General features: G+C 39.6%; 2 protein-coding genes across 2 annotated transcripts; one reads left to right on the top strand and one right to left on the bottom strand.

Annotated features, from left to right (window-relative positions):
- Positions 1–59: 59 nt before the first annotated feature.
- Positions 60–14,781, top strand: LOC309388482 (epoxide hydrolase 1-like). Its single transcript, XM_081945851.1, has 9 exons — positions 60–190; positions 6,601–6,811; positions 8,328–8,508; positions 8,879–9,109; positions 10,326–10,455; positions 11,570–11,781; positions 13,269–13,377; positions 13,629–13,754; positions 14,379–14,781. The coding sequence occupies exons 1-9, from the start codon at positions 162–164 to the stop codon at positions 14,581–14,583; spliced, it is 1,434 nt and encodes a 477-aa protein (XP_081801977.1). The 5' UTR covers positions 60–161; the 3' UTR covers positions 14,584–14,781.
- Positions 14,782–15,963: 1,182 nt separating this feature from the next.
- On the bottom strand, positions 15,964–19,776 carry MAD2L1BP (MAD2L1 binding protein). The gene is given in 4 exon segments (XM_081945852.1): positions 15,964–16,764; positions 19,153–19,424; positions 19,624–19,674; positions 19,677–19,776. Coding segments are annotated over 4 exon segments (945 nt in total). The 5' UTR covers positions 19,762–19,776; the 3' UTR covers positions 15,964–16,227.
- Between the last annotated feature and the right edge of the window lie 1,788 nt (positions 19,777–21,564).

Genomic DNA, 21,564 nt, shown 5'->3' with positions numbered 1-21,564 from the left:
CATGTTTTAGACGGTAGGTGGCGCTGAAAGACTAAGTTAACTTGATAATCTCTAGCCTTCAGCCACATATCAGAGGTCAGTTGAAGCAGGAAGTATCCAGAATTACTTCAACCCAGCATAAGCTAAGTTGAATTCACTAGTGGCTCTTCTTTGTTGCAGACATGTGGCAGCAGTTTCTGCAGACTGTCCGGTGAGTGTAAAAAGTGGCAACCAAAATGGGGAGGGGGTAGCATTTGAGTGACAGACAGTTGACAATTGCCTGGACTTCTACTAAGGAAGCTACTCGAGTAGTGAAGGAGCACTGGTTGTACTGCTGCTGGAGGGGAGGGGAGATCCTCAATATAAAGGCAGCCACTCCTAATTGTTGTGGACAGAAATGGTGCAATAAAAAAACGATAAGATTTTATTTATGCAGCAATGAAGTTGCAGTGCTTGCAACTTCAGGCTACAGATGTATCTTTTAATTCTTGCCTTTAATGTAAATATGCATAGAAACCATGATGGAGAAACCCTTGATATAATGAAACATGCATATAGTATATGCATGGAACAAAGGAAAGTACATTCTGTATTGAGGATATAATGGAAGAACCATACCGTAGTTTTCTCTTTGCAAAATATTAAGGAAGTTAACTTGCAGTCAGTTTCAAATTAACATTCCTAAAATTCCTTGGTGCTGAAGGACTCTGAACCGCTAAATTCTTTGGAGATATTTTTTGGTGTAACCCACAGCAATGCTCTACATGAGGTTGTTCTTCAACAGCCTTCAGAAGTTTCAACTGGTGCACAATGCAGCTGCCCAGGTAGTAAAAAGTGTTGGATGTTTGACACTACTACGTGAGCTGGATTGGTTACCAGTGTATTTCCAGATGCAATTCAAAGTACTGGTTGTCACGTTCAAAACATTTCGTGACTTTGGGACTCAGTTACCTGAAGGATTGTTTTTTTCTTGATTGTTTTTACTCACCCAATCTGGTTAGGCAGGTTGGACATGCTCCAGGTTCCAACAAACAAGGAATATTAGCTGGCTAAGTGTGGTGGTTTTTCAGCTGTAACTCCCACCCTTCTGAACAAACAGCCTCCAGAGATTAGGATATGCCCGAACTTGTTGGTGTTTTGTAAAGTCTTGAATAGGGTTATGTGCCCAGGCCTTGTTATGTACCTGGACCTGAGGTTCTGAGTGTGTGAAAGGATCCATTTCATGGTTATGGTAACATATACAGTTCTCTTTTTTCTCCTCAGTTGCATATGTTTGTGTGTGTGTGTGTTGCATTTGTGCTGATAAATAAATAAAGGGAGACTAGTATAGATCTATTTCAAGCTATTTAGCTCTCATCAGCTAGCCATACTCTTACTGGGATTTGAACCTGGGCTGTTTGTACATGTTAGGTAGTTGTATTAGTCACTAAGCCACAAGATCTCCTCCCTTATCAGCTGAGCCAAGGAAATAAATAAGTGTTAAGAGAAGCAGTATACTGCCTCCCATATTTGGGCATACCAGGTGCTTTGACATAACATACATACATACATACATACATACATACATACATACATACATACATATTTTATTCAGTTTCTATGGCTGCTTGTCTTGAACAATTGACTCTAGGTGGCAAACAAGTAAAAAATACAATATACAGTTCAGTTCCTTGAATTGCACCTGGAAACACACCATGTGTTAAATTTTCAAGAAGTAAGTTTGAGGAAATTTGAATCCATTTAAAGTCCTTTCAGTTTATCAAATATTTAAGATGTTTTATGTTGCTATATTGTGGGCCACACAGAGCTGATTGGAATTGAGCAGCATCCGTATTAAACAAAATAAAATATTGGATTGCTTAGGAGCTTAAACAAGCTTTTTCTAGCCCTAGTCCTGTATATTTGAAACCAGAGCAAGAAAGGGACACATGTCTGTATATGTGTGTTTTCTATAAAATATGTAGCTAAAAAGTTTATGTCCTTATTGTTAGGAAATTGTTATTGTTAGGAAATCCTGCCTCAACATACCTTTCAATTCTTGGGATCAAGTCACACTTAACTTCACCATTCTCCAATTATAGAGACCTACCTTCCTATCCAGTGGTGGAATTCAAAAGTTTTTACTACCGATTCTGTGGGCATGGCTTGGTTGGCGTGGTGTGGCTTGGTGTGTGTGGCATGGCTTGGTAGGCGTGGCAGGGGAAGGATACTATAAAATCTCCATTCCCATCTCACTCCAGGGGAAGGATACTGCAAAATCCCCATTTGCTCCCGATCAGCTGGGACTCAGGAGGCAGAGAATAGATGGGGGCGTGGCCAGTCAGAGGTGGTATTTACCGATTCTCTAACTTTTCTGCTACCCGTTCTCCAGAACTGGTCAGACCTGCTGAATACCACCTCTGTTCCTATCCTATAAAATAAAATACGCATTCATTATCTCTTTCCCTAACTCAACCATCTACAACTATGTTAGCAGTATTGTGAGATGTATCCAGCTTCAAAACTGCTCACCTGTGGACACCTCTACCTGGCAGCTTTGAATTACTTCAGTTCTATATTTAAATCTATCCAACCACATAATATTGGTGCATTTGAAGAAAAGAGATTTGTGTTTTTCTTATGGCATGACAATTTTTTAAATAAAAACTGGAACAAAATCAGGTTTATATTATTTTATTCTATCCTATTTTCACAAAGGTGTAGCCTTGGACAGCCCAATTTTCCACTAAGATTGTTGCTGCCTTATCATACCTCCAGGCTCCTGGGTTCAAGCACATCCTTCAAAAAGGTGGAGTCATAGAATCAGAGAATTAGTTGCAGATACAAAGCTCCACCTTTGATTTTGTGTAAAAATTCAAATTGAAGTGTCCTCAATAGAGGATTGTGTAACCTGACAGCACTACTTATGACATGGCAGCCTTTGTAATTCTCATTTTTGAGGTTTTGGGTTTAATTTTACCTTATTCAGTTTTGAGGACAATGGGAGGCCAAGTCAGGAGAAGGAAGAGCACAACAGATTTTACATACATTCAGGAGTGGAATTCAGCCGGTTCGGATCGGTTCGGGCGAACCAGTAGCTCTGGCGAACAGCTGGGGAGCGAACTGGTTTGCTCCGACAATCATGTTGGCCCGCCCCTGTGCTTTACTTACCTATATCCTCTCAGCTGATTCATGCAGCAGAGCAGATTGCCGCGCCTCAGCTGTGTTACTCCCCAGAAGTAACATGGAAGGTTAAAACTGATGATGCGTGCAGAGCACGTATGCAAAGCACATGATCACCGAACCAGTTGTTAAACCAGCAGGATCCCACCACTGCATACATTGCATTTGTCATTTATTGCTGTTGGCACTTTAATATTTAAGCATCCCTAGATGACAAGCCTGATTTATTCATGGCCTGTGGTTAAGATCATAGAAACATGGCAGAAGAAGGTGGAGCCTCCAAGGGCTATCAGCAGCCATGTCCAGCACTCACTAGTTAAATGAGATCAAATCAGGATATATTGGCAATCTCAGGTTTTCAGACACAGGACTTCCCCTTTGATCTGTGGTCAGCTTTTTCACCTGCCATTCTGCCCTTGTCTTTCAAAAGACAGATAGAGCCTTGCTGAGGCTAACGTTAATCGCAATTATGCAATAATGCTAAACTGCTCAGTTGGCTAAGCATTTTGCCTCCCTAAACTCTTATCAATTTAGTGCAAGGGTGAAAGCATGTAAAAATGGAACTATGACACCAACCCCTCCCCTATCCCTCTGGCTCCTGAAAGTAGTACAAAGGAATTTGCAAATCAGCTTTTATTGCATATATGTCAAAAAGAAAAGAAGCAGGGAAGGCAGGTATTATAAGTAAAAGTTCTACTTACGACTTAGGTTGTGATTGACGTTTTAAAAGAAATTTATGCAATTAAATGGAATGCAGTGGTAGGATATAGAAAAGAACATAGTAATGACAGAGTTCTGTGGTTAGACCTAGTCCTGTACACAGTGAGAGGGTGATGTTTTCATTGCCAGGTGATAATGTACAAAAGGGGGGTAATCCATCCAATTGCTTTATATATTCACACTAACTTCATGATCAGAATAACTCTATTTATTAATGAAATGATACAGAAGCAGCAGAGACAGCATAGAGATCAGCAACGGGACCCACAAATATCAGGCTCATGTAGGACTCAGCTTCCTAATCAAACCATATGGATAGGTTCTGGAGGACACTAACATTTTAAAAAATCATTTTGACATTAAGAGAGGCCCAGTTTTTTCTCTTGTAGTTAAGTCACAAGGGCAGAAACCAGGAGGCTGTCAATTCTAGTACCACCCTAGGCATGAAAGACAGCTGGGTGACTTTAGGCCAGTCACACTTTCTCAGCCTATAATGTCAGACTTAGGCAACAAGCCAGTTGGTCAATTTCTGTCACAACCAATGAATCAATATTTGGTTGATCCAAAAAAAAAGAAGAAGAAGAAGAGCCTGAACCTGCAGGAAACCAGAAAAGAAATCAAGCGAGGAAAGAATAATATTCTTAATCCAAAATCCATGATTATTTAGGAATGGGAGAAGTAAGTGACAATTTCCCCCTCCACTATTGGTCAGTTTGAATGACAATCACACTGCTGACTTCAAAATGATTTGGAAAGATTAAGGAAATGTTGCCCTAGAGAAGTGCCCTTACATGAAATATTTCCAGCTACCTTACAGAAAATAGAAGGTTCCTTCCCTATGCCAGGAAGGCACTAAATAATATTTTAAAAATCACTAAATGATCTTATATAAGTCATTGTCTTTCCTATATTTGATTAAAGTTTGGGAATAATAGCAACACCTTAGAATTAAGTTTAAAGATGAGAAGAGGAAACGTTTTAAATTCCCAAACACTTAATAGAAAGATATGCTATTATTCTCTCTGCTTGGATGGAAACTAAAATAATTTATCTGTTGTTTTTTTTCCTTCATATGCCACTGATCCCAGGGCAAAGGGCAGTTTCAAGCTTTTTCTGTTGCAAAAAAAGTAAATGTATAATCCAAAAGCATGTACCAAGTTAATAGTTGTCTGAAGAGATCTTGCAGAAGACACTGGAGTAAGGTTTTCAAAAATGAAATGTGCACTATTCATTTGGCTTTAACAGATCAATCATTTAGTTAAGGTTTTTTTTAAGGTAGGTGATCTCCTCACCACAACATATTCGCTCCCACGATATGTAACTGTTACTTATTGTCCATAAAGGATTGTACTCTTGTTTTTTGAAATGTGCGTGCTTTTTTCCACTGAAAGTCTTCACCTTTTATTACTAAAAATTTGAAAAAAAAAACATAGTAGCTGTGTTGATCATGAGGGGTGAAAAATCCAAAGCTTTAAAACCGATACCTTTAATAAACTAACAACAGAATTGCAAATCACTACAAGTTTTCAAGTTTCTTTACTCAGCTAGCTTCTACACCCAATAGTTTGAAGTTCTACACAGATGCAGATTGGTATCTATTGAAGTTTGTTAGTCCACATATCAACAAGTTGTCACATTTGGGAAATACTAATCTAAGGCTGTGGTGTCAAATTCAATTTCATTGAGGGCCGCATCAGGGTTGTGTTTGACCTTGAGGGACTGGGGTGGGTGTCACCAGGGTGGGCATGGCCAGCTTGACATCACTTGTGTCAGGGGCGCCTGTAGTGGCCCGAGTGCTCTGCCAGCGAAAACAGGCTCCCAATCTCCGTTTTCGACTGGGACGGCCTCCTGCAACCCTCTGCCAGTGAAAATGCAGCCTTCCCAAGCTCCATTTTCGCTGCCAGAGGGCTGCAGGAACCGTCCCAACTGAAAATGAAGATTGGGAGCCCATTTTCACTGGCAGAGGCACTGTGGGCTGGTCCTTCAGTTTCCAGTGAAGGCCTAACAGGCCAGATCTAAGCACTCCATAGGCCGGATCCAGCCCCCAGGCCTTGAGTTTGACACCCCTGATCTAGGTAATGCCTGTAGCTGGGACTCAGTATGATCAAGCTCTTTGGTCATTGAATCTGTAGACTGTGATTCTGGACAAGCTGTTTTATGCTTTAGGTTTATTAGGGGTATAGATAAATAGATCAGGGACAAACCTGTCTGTCCTTATATCAATCAAGAAAAAAAACCCAGGACTTACGCACTTTATCCACTGTATGTTTTCTACTCCCCAATTTTTATCTCAGGTAGCCACTACATACCTTACTGATAAAAACTGGGTTCACCATTTCTGTTGTGTAGCAAGCATCAGCATGAAAGGGTGGCAGAAATGTATGAAGATGCGGTGATGTCTTTAAAGAAAGGTTAAAAACAAAGTGGCCAGAAGACTGAAGTCCCATCCCATTGCTAACATGCGTTCAATGCAAGATATATAAAAAGTATAGAGCTTTGATCTCATGACTGTGGCTGTCATCTTGCCCCTTTTGATCCGCTCTCCAACATCCCTGCCCAGATAAAATCCATACTATCTCAAGTATCTGTTATCTTGAAACTTATATTTTAAATCCTGGAAAACTTTTCCCCCCACAAATTTGTTATTTTATCTGCAGCGGCTGGCTGCAAATGTCATTTTTCTTCTTTAATCAGAGCTCCTTTCAGCTTCTACCTCAGATTATTTTGATTATTTTATAGGTCTTATGACACATCTCAGCAAAATGTGATCGCAGCGTCTTGTGTTATAGGAGGTGGAAGCCTCATGATTTACTGGCTCCTGACAAGGCACAGGATGAAGACTCTAGAAATAGGAGAGGGATGGTGGGGCTTAGGTGAAAAACCATCACGAAGTCAAGAAGATGAAACCATTAGACCATTCCAAGTGAAAACGTCTGAGAAAGAAATCGAGGTATGAACAAACATGAACAAATTCAAGAGACTTTGAAAATCAACTATACTGCCAGAGTGATGAGTCACATGAAAAATTGGGAGAGGTCAAGATGGTGGTTGCCACTGCACAACCAACTCACATAACCCCTTTATTTGCTGTGGGGGAAAGGCAGGGCTTCAATCTCATCGTGGCAGACTGCAACTTAACTATGAACATGTCTGCCCTTGTGTATTCTTGTGCATCATTTACCTCACACTATATAATAACTATGTTAAATTTGGCATGCCAAATATACATCAGGCATATATTATAGTTTGTAGATTGTATACCTACTTATGGGTCCCATTACTTACTACGTAAGGCATTGTTACAATGTCTCAGGGGTTGCCACAAAGAGGAGGGAGTCAAACTATTCTCCAAGGCACCTGAGGGTAGAACAAGAAGCAATGGGTGGAAACTAATCAAGGAGAGAAGCAACTTAGAACTGAGGAGAAATTTCCTGACAGTTAGAACAATTAATCAGTGGAACAGCTTGCCTCCAGAAGTTGTGAATGCCCCAACACTGGAAGTCTTTAAGAAGATGTTGGATAGCCGTTTGTCTGAAACGGTATAGGGTTTCCTGCCTAGGCAGGGGGTTGGACTAGAAGGCCTCCAAGGTCCCTTCCAACTCTACTATTGTATTGTTACGTAGAACAGGAGTGTCAAACTCGCAGCCCACAGGGTGGATGTGTCATGCCCGGTTTAGCAAAGGGAAAAAAGTTGAGAGATGTCATGTGGCGACAGTGGTGTAATTCAAAAAATTTCCCTAACGATTCTCTGGGCATAGCTTGGTGGGAATGACTTGGTGATCATGTGACTGGATGGGCATGGCTTGGTGGCCAAACTATCACACTTTACACAAAAATAACACAAAAGCTACACAACTAACTCACATGCAATGCAAAAGCAGCTGGACTTTACACAAAATGGCCCCTGCAACAAGCAGGAAACTCACAGAGTCACAAAGAGCTCAAAAACAAACTATCACACTTTACACAAAAATAACACAAAAGCTACACAACTGACTCACACACAATGCAAAAGCAGCTGGACTTCACACAAAATGGCCCCTGCAACAAGCTCACACCTGTTCGTCGGAACTTTTTTTTTACTTTTTAAAGCATTTTTTTACTACCGGTTAGTAAAAAAAATGCTTTAAAATAGTTTTTTAAAAGGTTCTGACGATCAGCTGTGACAATCAGCTATGCTGTGCGATCGTCAGAACTTTTGTTACTGTTTTTAAGCATTTTTTTTACTACCGGTTCAGGAAAACTGGCCCGAACTGGTAGCATTTCACCCCTGCGTGACGACAACATGACCACACGAGTTTGACACCCCTGATATAGAATATCATGCAGTTCTGTCCAGTGTTATATGGGTTCAAATAAAATGACAAACAGCTGTCCTTTTAGGCTGCCTTCTCCAGCAGGAACATGCTCTTAAAATACCTGCTATAATATCATCCCCATAAAATATTATCTGTCTCTTTCTTTAGGATTTATACCTTCGGCTTGACCAGACCCGCTATACAGCACCATTAGAGGGAGCTGCCTTTCATTATGGTTTCAACTCAAACTATTTACAGAAAGTGGTCTCCTATTGGAGAAATCAGTTTGACTGGCAGAAACAAGTTAAAATCCTTAACCAGTACCCACATTATAAAACTACTATTGAAGGTAAATACTTTCCCACTGAGCTTTACATATAGCTCTCCTGTAATGGAACAAAGATCTTGTGTCCTGCCTGTTTCTGAATTTCACATTAAACTTCCTCTGCTATACAGTAGGCAGTTTTGTTGTTGTTGTTACATTCAGTCGTGTCTGATTCTTAGAGACTGCTTGAAAAAAGTCCCTGCATTTTTCTTGGCAAGGTTTTTCAGAAGTGGTTTGCCATTTCTCCTTCCTAGGGTTGAGAGGAAGTAACTGGCCCAGGGATACGCACCTGGCTTTGTGCCTAAAGTAGGACTAGAACTCATGGTCTCCCAGTTTCATTCACCACTTACACCAAATATAGCACTCATTATTAATTGTATTGAATTTCCAACAGGGATAGAAGTTCATTTCATTCATGTGAAACCATCTCACATCTCAAAAGACCAAATTGTCAGACCTTTGTTGATGGTCCATGGCTGGCCTGGCTCCTTTTATGAATTTTACAAGATCATTCCTTTGCTTACTGGCCCATCCAGTCGTTTTTCAAACGGTGAAGATGTCATCTTTGAGATTATTTGTCCATCCATCCCGGGCTACGGCTTTTCTGAGCCTCCCCACCAGCAGGGTAAGTTATTTTCCTAGCAAATGGTTTTAATTTATTATAATTAAATAATAGTGTGATTTTTCTTTTCTTTATGGAGGAACATGGAGTAATATGTTGGACACACTGTGGCTGTACAAACTGTAGGTATAGGATGATTATCGATATGAGGTAAGAGAGAAATGAAATGCAAAAGGCACAGACTATTTATGAGCCGTGGTGGCGCAGTGGTTAGAATGCAGTACTGCAGGTTACTTCTGCTGACTGCTGGCTGATTGCAGTTTGGCAGTTCGATCCTGACTGGCTCAAGCTTGACTCAGCCTTCCATCCTTCCGAGGTTGATAAAACGAGGATCTAAACTGCTGGGAACAATATGCTGACTCTGTAAACTGCTTAGAGAGGGCTGTAAAGCCCCATGAAGCAGTATATAAGTCTAATTGCTATTGGCAAATTACTAGCTGTGACTAGGGTTGCTTAATCCATGTTGCACAACTACTAGAGGGCAGCAGAGTTAGTTCTTGTGTCTACTTGTGCCATCTAGTGGTCATCTGGCCTATATACACAGGTAGTCATCGATTTACAATTCATTGAATGCTTGTTTGAAGTTACAATGGCACTGAAAAAATTGACTTATGACCATTTTTTACACTTATGACCATTGCAGTATCCCCCCCGGGCATGTGATTTACATTCAGATGTTTAACAACTGATTCACATTTATGATGGTTGCAGTGTCCCGGGGTCATATCATCCCTTTTTGTGAGCTTCTGGCAAGCAAAACCAATGGAAAAGCCAGATTCACTTAACAACGGCGTTACTAATTTAACAACTGCAGTGATTCACTTAACAAATGTGGCAAGAAAGATCGTTTAAAATGGGGTAAAACTCTCTTAACAAATTTCTCACTTAGCAACATACATTTGGGGCTCAATTATGGCCATAAGTGGAGGACCACCTGTAATAGCTCTTGGGAGACATACATTCTTGCATTATGAACTAACAAGCGCTACAAGTGATAAAAGGCACATCATTATTCATGCCATAGATTAAACTCAGCCGTGTCATAATAAAATCATTTTTGGTAGTTTCTGTGTTCCAGAATCCTGTGAATTTGAAATGCTTCCTATAAACTTATTGAATAATGACTTTTCTGATGTCAGATATGTATTTTATTCTGTTTGGCTTATTTTTTAAGTTCAAGACAAACACATTTTAATGTCACATTTATCCCAACTAATAGGTTTTAACTCGGTAGCTACTGCTCGGATTTTTCACAAGCTGATGCAGAGACTGGGTTTCCAGGAATATTACTTGCAAGGTGGAGACTGGGGCTCCCGAATCACCATGAACATGGCACAGATGTTGCCAAAGTAAGTGGTTGGAATCTCTCTGTCACTCACTCCAGTGTTTTTACTTATATAAGATGACAGGAACTGGAATGTTACAATATCCATAGTATGTAGATTAGATGGTGTATGCACTATCAATTTTTCATCATTTAGTTTACTTGGACTGCTGAAAAGCAGGTGGTTTAATTTGCAAGAATGGTTCTACTATGCAAATTAAAGTTGTAGCCATTATCGTTTTTCCATGTTGTGAGTCTTTAATCTACTCCTGGAGAGATAACATACAGTATATTGTAAAAAAAATATTGTGTTAAATTATCAGAACAAATAATTTTAAAAAGTGGATTTGGGGATTCTAGCCCCACGAAGAATTTTTTTTCCTCATGAAAAATTTCTAGGTTGTTTAACTATAAGAAAAAGCAACTGAAAAATATCAGATACTAGCTGGATACCCGTGCTTTGCGATGGAACTATGTGACCGGGCTATGCAGGAGAAATTTGGTTCACAACCCGTTGGCTCAGTGGTGGTCAGCGATTGAAACACATAAGGGAATATAATTCTCGCTGCCTTGAGTGTGGAAGCAGTTCCATAGGTGGAAGGCGTAGACATTTTGGTGAGGTATCAATGTTTAGTACTGTAAGGAACCCGAGACCACTCCTGAGTGAAGGAGTGGAACATCTGCCAGTATGAACCGAAGTAACAGAATGTGAGGCAACTGGCAGTTGGAACAGAATTCTTTTCAGGTGGGGTGGGGGAGTAGAACTCCTTAGCATCCAAGCGTGCTAATTACTATGTAAGAAATACTAATGATCTGATGGTCATTTCAAAAAATCCTTTCTTAGCAAGCACCTAGAAATCAAGAGGAACATACGTGCCAAATTTCAAGTTTATAGGCTTTACGGTTCTGGAGATTTCATGATGAGTGAGTGGTATTTGCCTTTTATATATATAGATTACAACAGAACAATAATTTTAGTTGCCTTTTACATCCTTTGTCAATATCAGTTTTCTCACATCTCTTAACATTCTTCCCTATTTTGCTTGTTTCAAACGTGCTATATTATGCACACTTACTAATGAGTCTCAATTACCACCTAGTAAGTTTATTTGGGATAACCTTCGTTTTCTTGATTTCAGATCTGTAAAGGGCCTTCATGTCAATATGATCTTTATATCGAAATATGGATGGGGAACCATGATAGATTTACTACTGGGAGCCTACGTACCATGGCTGGTGGGCCTAACCAGAGAAGACGCAAGGCGCATGTTCCCTTTTTTTAAGCACATATTTTATATATTGCGTGAATCTGGGTATATGCACATCCAAGCCACCAAACCAGATACAGCAGGTTTGTAAACTCAATCCTTTACCAAAGATCAAAAACTCAGACATAAGATGAAACAAATTTGAATTTAATGTATAAAACATTTTTAAGCAAGGCAAGTAGCACCTATTGAAGCAATGAATCATAAATTTCAGAATTATGTTGTTCTACCCACAAATCTTGGATTAAAAAACAAAATTCAAACAATAAAAAAAAATCAAGACATATTTATTTTTGTATTTCCAATAGAATTTTAAGGGGGCATGGTGGTCTAGTGGTTAAGATACTAGGCTTGTCAACCGGAAGATTGGCAGTTCAAGACCCAAGTACTCTGCTATAGGGTTAGCTCCCATTCCTGCCAACCCAGCAGTTTGAAACCCGTGCTAAGGCATGTATATAAATAAGTACCACTTTGGTGGTAAGGTAATGGCTTTTCATGCACCACAACATATAGTAATGCCAGCCACATGACCAAGGAAGTATCTTTGGACAATCCTGGCTCCTATGGCTAGGAAATGGAGATGGGCACCACCCCCAAGAGTTGGACATGACTGGACAGGGGAAATCTTTATCTTTTTCACAATGCATTTTAAACAGCTGAAACCAAATATAAGCACAAAGGATATGTTGAATAATTGGATGGATTAAATAAAATTAATTCCAACTTGCAGGTTCACAATCTTAAAGCATTTTCAATTTTCTCTCCTACCCAAGAAGATATATATATATATATATATATATATATATATATATATATATATATATATATATATATATATATATATATATATATATATATATATATATATATATATATATATATATATATATATATAATCTTCCATGTCCCATACACATCATCTAAACCAAGGGACGGCAATCACCTTTTTGATTGTTAGAATGTGATAACAAATAAATATAATTTAAATCACAACTTAACATTTTACTCGTTACATTAAAAAGTATACATTGATAATGACTACAGTATTGGAAAGATACCAAGATCCGCAACAAATCTATACTTTGATGGGATGCTTCTAAGCCATTTTTTAACTCAATTCTTCAGAGTTCCCAGATATCCTTGTTCAAGTTTAATTCACTAAGTTGAGCTCTATAAATCTGAAATTGTATTATTTCAGCTGTAGGTAATACATTACAGATTGAATTGTGTATGTTCGTGTTACCTCCAGACAATGGAAGTCAAAAAACATTTTCAAACCTATTAATGCTATTCAAATATTATTTACTTCCATGGAGGGTAAGTGTGTCCAGATGCTTTGAGTTAGCATGCTGTATTTAGCAGCAGCCCAACACTCAATATTTCTTATACTAGAGAAGTTTTTTCAATCAAGTTAGTTTTATACCTACAGAGTTAAGCCACCATAATGCCAAAAATGAGAATTGGCTAGAATCCAAAGCCCTAATTCTTGCTCACAATTTTTTTTAATAGAGCTTCTAACTCTAATGTAAGCAAGTAATATGAAAGTAAATTTGCTGCTTTTCTCACCTAGGGTGTGGCCTGAATGACTCCCCTGTAGGTCTTGCTGCATACATCCTAGAGAAGTTTTCCACATGGACAGATGAATCATTCCTCAACATGGAAGATGGGAATTTGGAAAGGTATGATTATGTATAATAACTATATATTAGAAGAGAAATTGCAAATATGTAACTGCTGGCTTAGAATGATTTGGAGAATATTGCTGAAAAATGAACAGTTGCAAGTTACATCTGATGACTTGTGATTGTTTAATCCTATGAATTCTCTTAGCATCAGCCAATGGTGGCTGGGCATTTACTCTGTGCTCTACACATGTGAAGTAAGAATGTGCATTTAAGGTCTGCTAATAAAGCGTGATGCCCCTTTTCAGGAAATACTCTCTGGATGAACTTCTGACAAATGTCATGATTTATTGGGTGACTTCCTCCATTGTGCCTTCAATGCGTTTTTATAAAGAGAATATATCCCAGGATCCAAGTACTGCTCCTGATGCCAAGTAAGAAGGAATAAATTATTCTGGTTTTGAAACTAAGTTAGATGTAAATATGAAGCTTGCTGGTTTGATAAGTGAAGGCCATAATCAAAATTACTTTGTTCATATGAAACCTGTTCTGAATGCCTAGAGTTTAATTCTGTAGGATAGGACTTGATTTCATTGAGGGACACGTCAGGGTTGTATTTAACCCCAGGGGTGGGGGGAGCTTGACGTCCTGCAGCCCTCTGCTAGCAAAAGTGGAGCCCAGGAGGATGATACACAGCCCTCCCAAGCTCTGCTTTTGCTGGTAGAGGCACCAGAGGCCGGTCCTTCGCTGTTTCCAGGGCGGCTCCATGGGCCAGATCTAAGCACCTTGCAGGCTGGATCCAGCCCATGGGCCTTGAATTTGACACCCTTGCTATAAGATGTCCCAGAGAATGTTAAGTCTCAGTTTCTGAAAAGACATTCAAAGGCTACTATTGAGCAGATTGTTCATTTAAAATGGGATAAAAGATCAGCTATATATGTGAAAATATAGATTCTCCAAACCATCTTGCACCTATACTGACACCAATGTAACTCAGAGAAAATAGCATCTAGTAATTAATGAACTAGATATGTTAGATATGTTCTCTTCTACCACAGGGTTGAAGTTTCTGTTCCAACTGGTATTGCTGTCTTCCCAAATGAACTTCTTCATTGCCCACGCTCCTGGGCAAAGAAGCAATTTAAGAACATTGTCACCTATACCTACATGTCCCGGGGAGGGCATTTTGCGGCCTTTGAGGAACCAGAGCTCCTGGCTGAAGACATCAGACAATTTGTGAAGAAGGTGGAACGTCTGAATTAAAGTACGTAGCAACATATTTTCAGAAAATGAACTTTATCAACCAAATGTTGCAAGTTTCTATACAGCTTGAATCACTTATAGCAAATATTGTTACTGATCAAGTATTAGAGATTTTCTTCTTGTGTGAAGCCGACTGTTACAGTCATATAAGCTATAAAAAACACAATACTGACATTAAAACAAGATTTCTACAAAGTAGCAGTTCATGTTCAGATTTACTTCATTATACAAAATGAAATAGGACAGTTTTTTTTTATAGTTCATTGAAGCAGCACTTGCACAATCAGATATTAAACACATCACTTTATACATTTTTCCAAATTGATTAGTACCTGGAAAAATGTTGAATTTTACTTTTTAGATATGGTTACTTTTTCTCTAAGCAAGGATGTATTGTTTCTTTCTAAGCAAGGAAGTATTCAAACATACAATAGTTATATCTTCAGATTGGTCCACTTACAGTATAGTATACAATGCCATAAAGGAAGACAGCCCTTTATAATGTAGATATAATAAAACACCTTAAAGCAATGTGCTTGTTATTTAAAGGCCACAGCCTCAGAGAGTGCTTGGCCATTGCTACATCTGCCCAGATTTAACTCTAGTGTGAACATATTTAAGACTGCCACCAAAAGTCCCTTATATCTTTCTGTGCCTCAGAATAACTACTTAAGAAACATATCTATTTTCAGAGCTACTAGATTGTCCCATCTATCTTCTTTCATCAGGCTTCTTTCAGAATGAGTTTAGATATTATGCTTGTCCAATATTAATCTGTCTTCATACAATCTGAGCACGTGCAATAGCTAATGGGGAATAAGATTTCTTTTTCACCCATCTCATTACTTCTGAGAGTGTTGGCAAACTGAACTGAACAGGAAATAAAAACCAAATTTTACAATCTTAAAATGAATTTATAGGAACAATTGAACACAACTTCTTATTCCATAATGAGTAATTTTAAAATGTTAGCTCTACTAATAAAAATCAGAGGCAGGTTAGTATTCCAAAAGTGAATATTGAAATTGAAAACTGGAGATCATTCACATTCTTAGATAAGCATGTATGTAATTGTAATCACACCTATCACCTAACATACACTCTGAATAGCTGCTTGAAATAGGAATGCACCTAAAGTATCGTAATACATCCACTGTAGAAAATATCAACTTTAAATAGCTATTATTCTTCCAAATGGGAGGGCAACTATGCTGACCTGAATTACAATCAAACTTCAGACAATTTTCACTGTTGAAAAAAAGCAGCAATTTATATAACTTTCACCATATTTCTGGGAAAAATACTGGAATACATCAAATTTGCATAGGTGAACATATCCCACTGGACATTCAGTATTGAATCAGGCATATACTGCACAGATATTTTCAAGTATCCTTTTATAGTAAAATCTGCAGCACAGAATTCAGGTTAATGGGTTGCATAAGGCTTTGGCAATATATTGAATAAATTCTCCAGAGATACTTTTTGTCATCATAGGCACATGTTTTTTTTTCCAGCTTTGTATTGCAGAGTTTAACACTACCTCTGAAAGTAAAATAACTTTTAAACAGGGGAATGGTTCTTTGCGATGGAACAAACACAAGATTAACATAGTTAGTTAAAACCTTTTCCTTAAAATATTTATCAAGAAAAATAATTAAAGCCTTTGATTATTACTGGAGCTTGGAACCATATATAATCATCCCAGGCAGAGTTTATTTCTTGGCAGGTGGAAAGGGCTGTACTATTTTCATGACTGCATGATAAGTTAACAGTCAATTTCCTTCCTCGAGTTGGCACTTTGTAGTTTAGTTTAGGTCTGAACCAGTCAATACCACAGTTGCGATGCCCTTGAGCCATAACAATGACACTCATGGTGGGAACAGCCTGAAGCTCACTGAACACATCTGCCATGAAAAGAGAACGGAATAGCTTGCGAACACAGGCTGAGGTTGACAAACTCTCTTCAGTGCCACTCATGGATATATCTTGTAAGTTGATTTCATAAAGCTCTTTGGGGCTGACAGCTGTACCTCCAAGCAAAATAAGAACTCGTGGGACCAGTGTCAAACTGAACATAATTTCTAAGTGCTGGAAAACACCTTCAAGATCATTCAGCACTTGCTGGCACTTTTTGTTGTCCTGATCTTTCAGATAGACCTTTCTGACCATGTCTTTTTCCTATGAAATTAGGAGATTTAAGAGATGCATAATTTAGCATAAAAGGAATAAGGAAACACTTTATTTCAAAACAAAGTATTTACGTATTATTTATAAACCCTTCCCGGCTTATAAGAAAAGGTATCTACTGCTATGATAAATGGAATAACAGTGTCAACTGCTAGGATAAATGGATACATGCATATTTATTCAGTTGTCATCCTGCTCCTATTTAACATCAACACAAGACTACTGGCTGAGGTCCTCCAGCTGTACAAGATTGATATCATCAGCAGGATATTGATACCCAATTATACATCTCAACTCAAACCAACCAAATGATGCTGTCAGGATGCTTCCTCAAAAATCTCAAGGTCAGATGGAAAGGAATAGGTTCAGGCTATTCAGGCTCTGGCAAAACAGGTTTGGAACCTCTCGAGTTGGGGAGTACCCATCTTTGGCTTTGAATGCAGTAGCACTCTGAGCAGACCAAGATGGTATACAATTTGGGCATCCTCCTAGACCAGTGTTTCTCAAACTTGGTGACTTTAAGTCCTGTGGACTTCAACTCCCAGAATCCCCCAGCCAGCACAGCTGGCTGGGGGATTCTGGGAGTTGAAGTCCACAGGACTTAAAGTCACCAAGTTTGAGAAACACTGTCCTAGACTCCTGGCTCTTGCTCAAACACCAGGTGGCTATCATAGCTAGGAAGACCCTTCTACAGCTCTATCATTTGCAGGAATTGGATCCCTTCCTAGATAGCAGTGGGAATAGTAGTAGAAAGCCTGCTCACTAACATTTAACCACCTTACATTTGGTTTCTCATAATGCACCTACATGGAACTACCCTTGAAAATCATTCATAAGTTACAATTGATCCATGTCAATAATTCTTGACATGCCACAGCTTTATGTAACAGCTCTACTAAATATAACATCTGCACTAGCTTCCAATGGACTTCCAGGAACATATATTCAGGCTGGGTTTTTTGTAGGAATGGCTCTCCCCAATACAGGTAGTCCTCAACTTACAACAGTTCATTTAATGATTATTCAGCACTAAAAAAGAAAGACGCATCACCCTTTTTCACACTTACAACCATTACAGCATCCCCATGGTCATGTGATTAAAATTCAGGTGCTTGGCAGCTGACTCGTATTTATGAGGGTCATGTGATCACTTTTTGTGACCTTCCGACAAGCAAAGTCAACGGGGAAGCCAGATTCACTTAACAACTGTGCTACTAACTTAACTACTGCAGTGATTCACTTAACAACTGTGGCAAGGAAGGCAAAGCCAATGGGGAAAATGGGGCAAAACTCAAGTAACAAACACCTCTCTTAACTACAGAAATTTGGAGTTGGTTGTGGTCGTAAGTTGAGTAGTATCTGTATCCTGTGTACATTCCATAAATATTACAATGTGGTTATGCTCCAAAGCCCCCTCTTCAAAAGTACCACTTACTGGGACGATGTAAGCATGTCCTCTCAATTGCAGCACCTACCTTATGGAACAGGGCACTCCCTGATATTTTTGCATGGGATCAGCTTTGAAAGTCTTTTGTAAGGCATTAATTTTTTTCACAAGAGCAGTCAGTGTTGACTAGATTCTGCATGGAAACATCCCCCTTCTTGCTTTCACATTTTTAAAACGCAAAATTTCAACCTTCCTATTACCAGTTTATGTTGGCGTCCAAGTATTTGTTTTTCTATGAAGGGAAAAGCAGCAGAGAATACAGATGGTGCTCAACTTATGAGCATAAGTGTAACAACTAATGCTTATGAGCATAACAAATTTTCTTCCAGCATGTGTTAAGCAAATCACTCATCATCATCATCATCATCATCTTTTAATGACCCCATAATCCCTTAAAGGGTGAAGTCTGGACAACTGAATGGAGCTGTTTACTGGCCGGATGCCCTTCCTGTCACCAACATGGAGCTATATTCAACAGATATATTCTCATTGTGCCCAAGAGAAATATCTGCCTCCACCTAGGATCCAAGTCACAGCCTCCTGATTGTGAGGGGAGAGCTCCACCTCTAGTCGCACCACAATTAAGCAAATCAGTGAATGTGGTTTCCCCATTGACTCTGCTCGTTAGAAGATAGCAAAAGGGAGATTGCATGATCCTGAGAATACCGCAACTGTCATGAATGTGAATCACGTGACCCTGGGGATGCTGCGATGGTCATAAGTGTGAAAAATGGTCATAAGTAGCTTTTTTCAGTAATTTCGAACTGTGATTGAAGGAACTGTTGTAAGTCGAGGACTATCTGTGTTACACAAACCATCATTTGGGCCCAATGTAGGTTTCCTTCTGGTCTCAAGCAGGAGCGGCCGGTCCTTCCAATCTCGCAAAGGGAGCAGCAGCAGCAGCCACCGTTTGCCGCTCCGCCATGTCTCACCTGGCTAGCCGGCTTCGGCAGCTGCATCCGGCAGAAGCAAGCGAGCTGCTCGTAAGGCAAAGGCAGCTGCTGCCTCTGGTACAGGACGTGCTTTAAAAGCTCGCAGATGAAACGGAAACATCCCTCGCGGGCGACGGAGCCCGGGAAGACGACTGACAACGACAAGGCACCTCCAGGAGCCGGCGCCGCCGGCTGGGTCGTCAGCGTCACAGACACGGTGGCGGCCTCGCCGAGCTCTAGGCTTGTCTCGGCGGCCTTCAGCAGGTCGGCGGCTGCAAGAGGGAGAGAAGGAGAAGAGGAGGAGGAGGTAACCCTGGTGTGCGGCTGCTCATCTTGCTTGCCCGAGAACGAAAGAAAAAGCCGAGGAGAGGAAGGAAGACGACTTGTCCAAGGATAATACCCCCCCCCCCCCGCAAAGCGGCTCGAAAGGAGCAAGGGGAAAACCGCGCCCGGGTGGCGCTGCAGTCTCACCTTCTCGTTGCGTTGCTATCGGCGCAGCCATTTTCTGTGCCTCCCCCTTTACTCCGGTTTGAATGGCCGCCTCCACGGAGCATCATGGGAATTTCGCCCGTGCGTCATTGGAGCGCGGTCCGAGTCTCCCGGCGCCATCTTTGTCTCGGGTAAGTTGAGCACCGTTTTGCATGTATGGGCTAGAAATTAGGGGTTTCCAATTTTGGCCACTTTAAGACTTGCGGGCTTCAATTGCCAGAATTCCTCAGCCAGCTTTGAATGGCAGTCTTCACGGAGCTTCGTGGGAATATCGCCCGTATGTTATTGGAGCGAGGGCCGAGTCTCCCGGCGCCATCTTTTTCTCGGGTAAGTTGTGCGCCCTTGCCTGTATTTTCAGAGGTTTCCAATCTTGGCAATTTTAAGACTTCTGGACTTCGACTGCAGCAAAGCTGGCCGAGGAATTCTGGGAGTTGCAGTCCGCAAGTCTTAAAAGTTGCCAAAATTGAAGAGCCCTGGGCTAGATAAATTGCATGTTTCATGTTGGGGGATCCAACATGGGTCTAAGGGCAGCTATTTGCATGATCCTTAGAAGAACTGTCTTGATTATCCCCGCCCCCAAACAAACTTTTAAACTTTGGCGGTGGCTCAAAAGCGGAACTTAGTCGAGGAAACTTAGTTCCTTCGTTGCTAAGTTTAGATCTTCAAATATTTGCCGAAAGTAAGATGACCTAACTCACCCCGTTTCCAGGCAAATATAAAAAGCGAATTTGCCTCCGTTGTATGTCCCCACTTAACTCAACTTCCCCGTTTTAAAATATAAAATGGGATAGCTTTGCCCAAATGAAAGTTAATCATTGTATATATGCCCAGGATCTCCTGGATTGACTTTTTAACACCTTCTTGGGACCATTGTGTGTGAGAAATATTTTGAGAGGTATACCGTTATTCGTTACTTTAAAATATTTAAGGATAGGGGAATCTTAGAACATTCTTTCCATCACTTCATTATGATGACAAGTTCTGAGAAAAAAGAGAAGTTTTATAAAGCATTGTGCATTTTTAAAAGGATGGTGTGATTGCAACTGAAAACCCAGGTAGCAGTTGAACTTGAGTTGCACTGGCAATCAATGAGTAATGCTTTCAGTATTTCTACATTATTGTCATAATACATTAATCATGCAGTCTTTTGTATATAGTCAGCTGAATCTGATGCAATGTATTTCCTACAAGGGGCAATTCATTCCAACTGATGCAACATGTTGCCAATACCTACCAGTAACAGCAATCTCATATTGAGGGTGTTACATGAGGCTGTGACTATATTTGTAAGTAAAATAGTTCACTAACTGAAGTGGGACAAGCATCTGTTCTGACCACATGAAAGAATCTATCATTCAGCTGCTTTTGTAACTAAACAACTCCTAGGCTAAAACATGTGCTTTGTTTTGTTTAAACTGGGAAATTAAATCTGAACTTTATGGATATATTAGTTTGTGACTGAAATGATATTGTTGTACATAAATGTAAAAATATGCTGTTGTACTGTTTATAATGTACTACTGCTAGCTATCAAGGCAATTGAAACTCATTTATATGGCACAGTCAAATATTTCAATAAAAAGGAACACGGGGTAAAATACAAAACAAAGAATATACAATGAAAAACATTATTCCACTGGAAAGTATATTGGAAAAATTAAGGTTCTCCCCTGCTATTTAAATTATGTAAAATTACTTATTTGTTGAAAGTCAATGTGCTTTTGTGATGGAGATACCTTAATAGGAATGAGTTAAACAAAATGATAGATAAAGCGAGTCATTTGACATACGTGTGATAACTGACCCTCTCTAATAATTCAACATATGTAGTTGATATAAGATGTGAATTTGCAGGTATGTATATGTCAACTATTTAAAATGTAATGACATTTTCTTCCTTCTTGTGAAAATTAGTATTTTTAA

This window comes from Natrix helvetica (genome assembly GCF_964273705.1).
Source record: "Natrix helvetica genome assembly, chromosome: 2".
Lineage (NCBI taxonomy): Eukaryota > Metazoa > Chordata > Lepidosauria > Squamata > Natricidae > Natrix > Natrix helvetica.
This window is presented reverse-complemented; position numbering and strand designations above follow the sequence as displayed.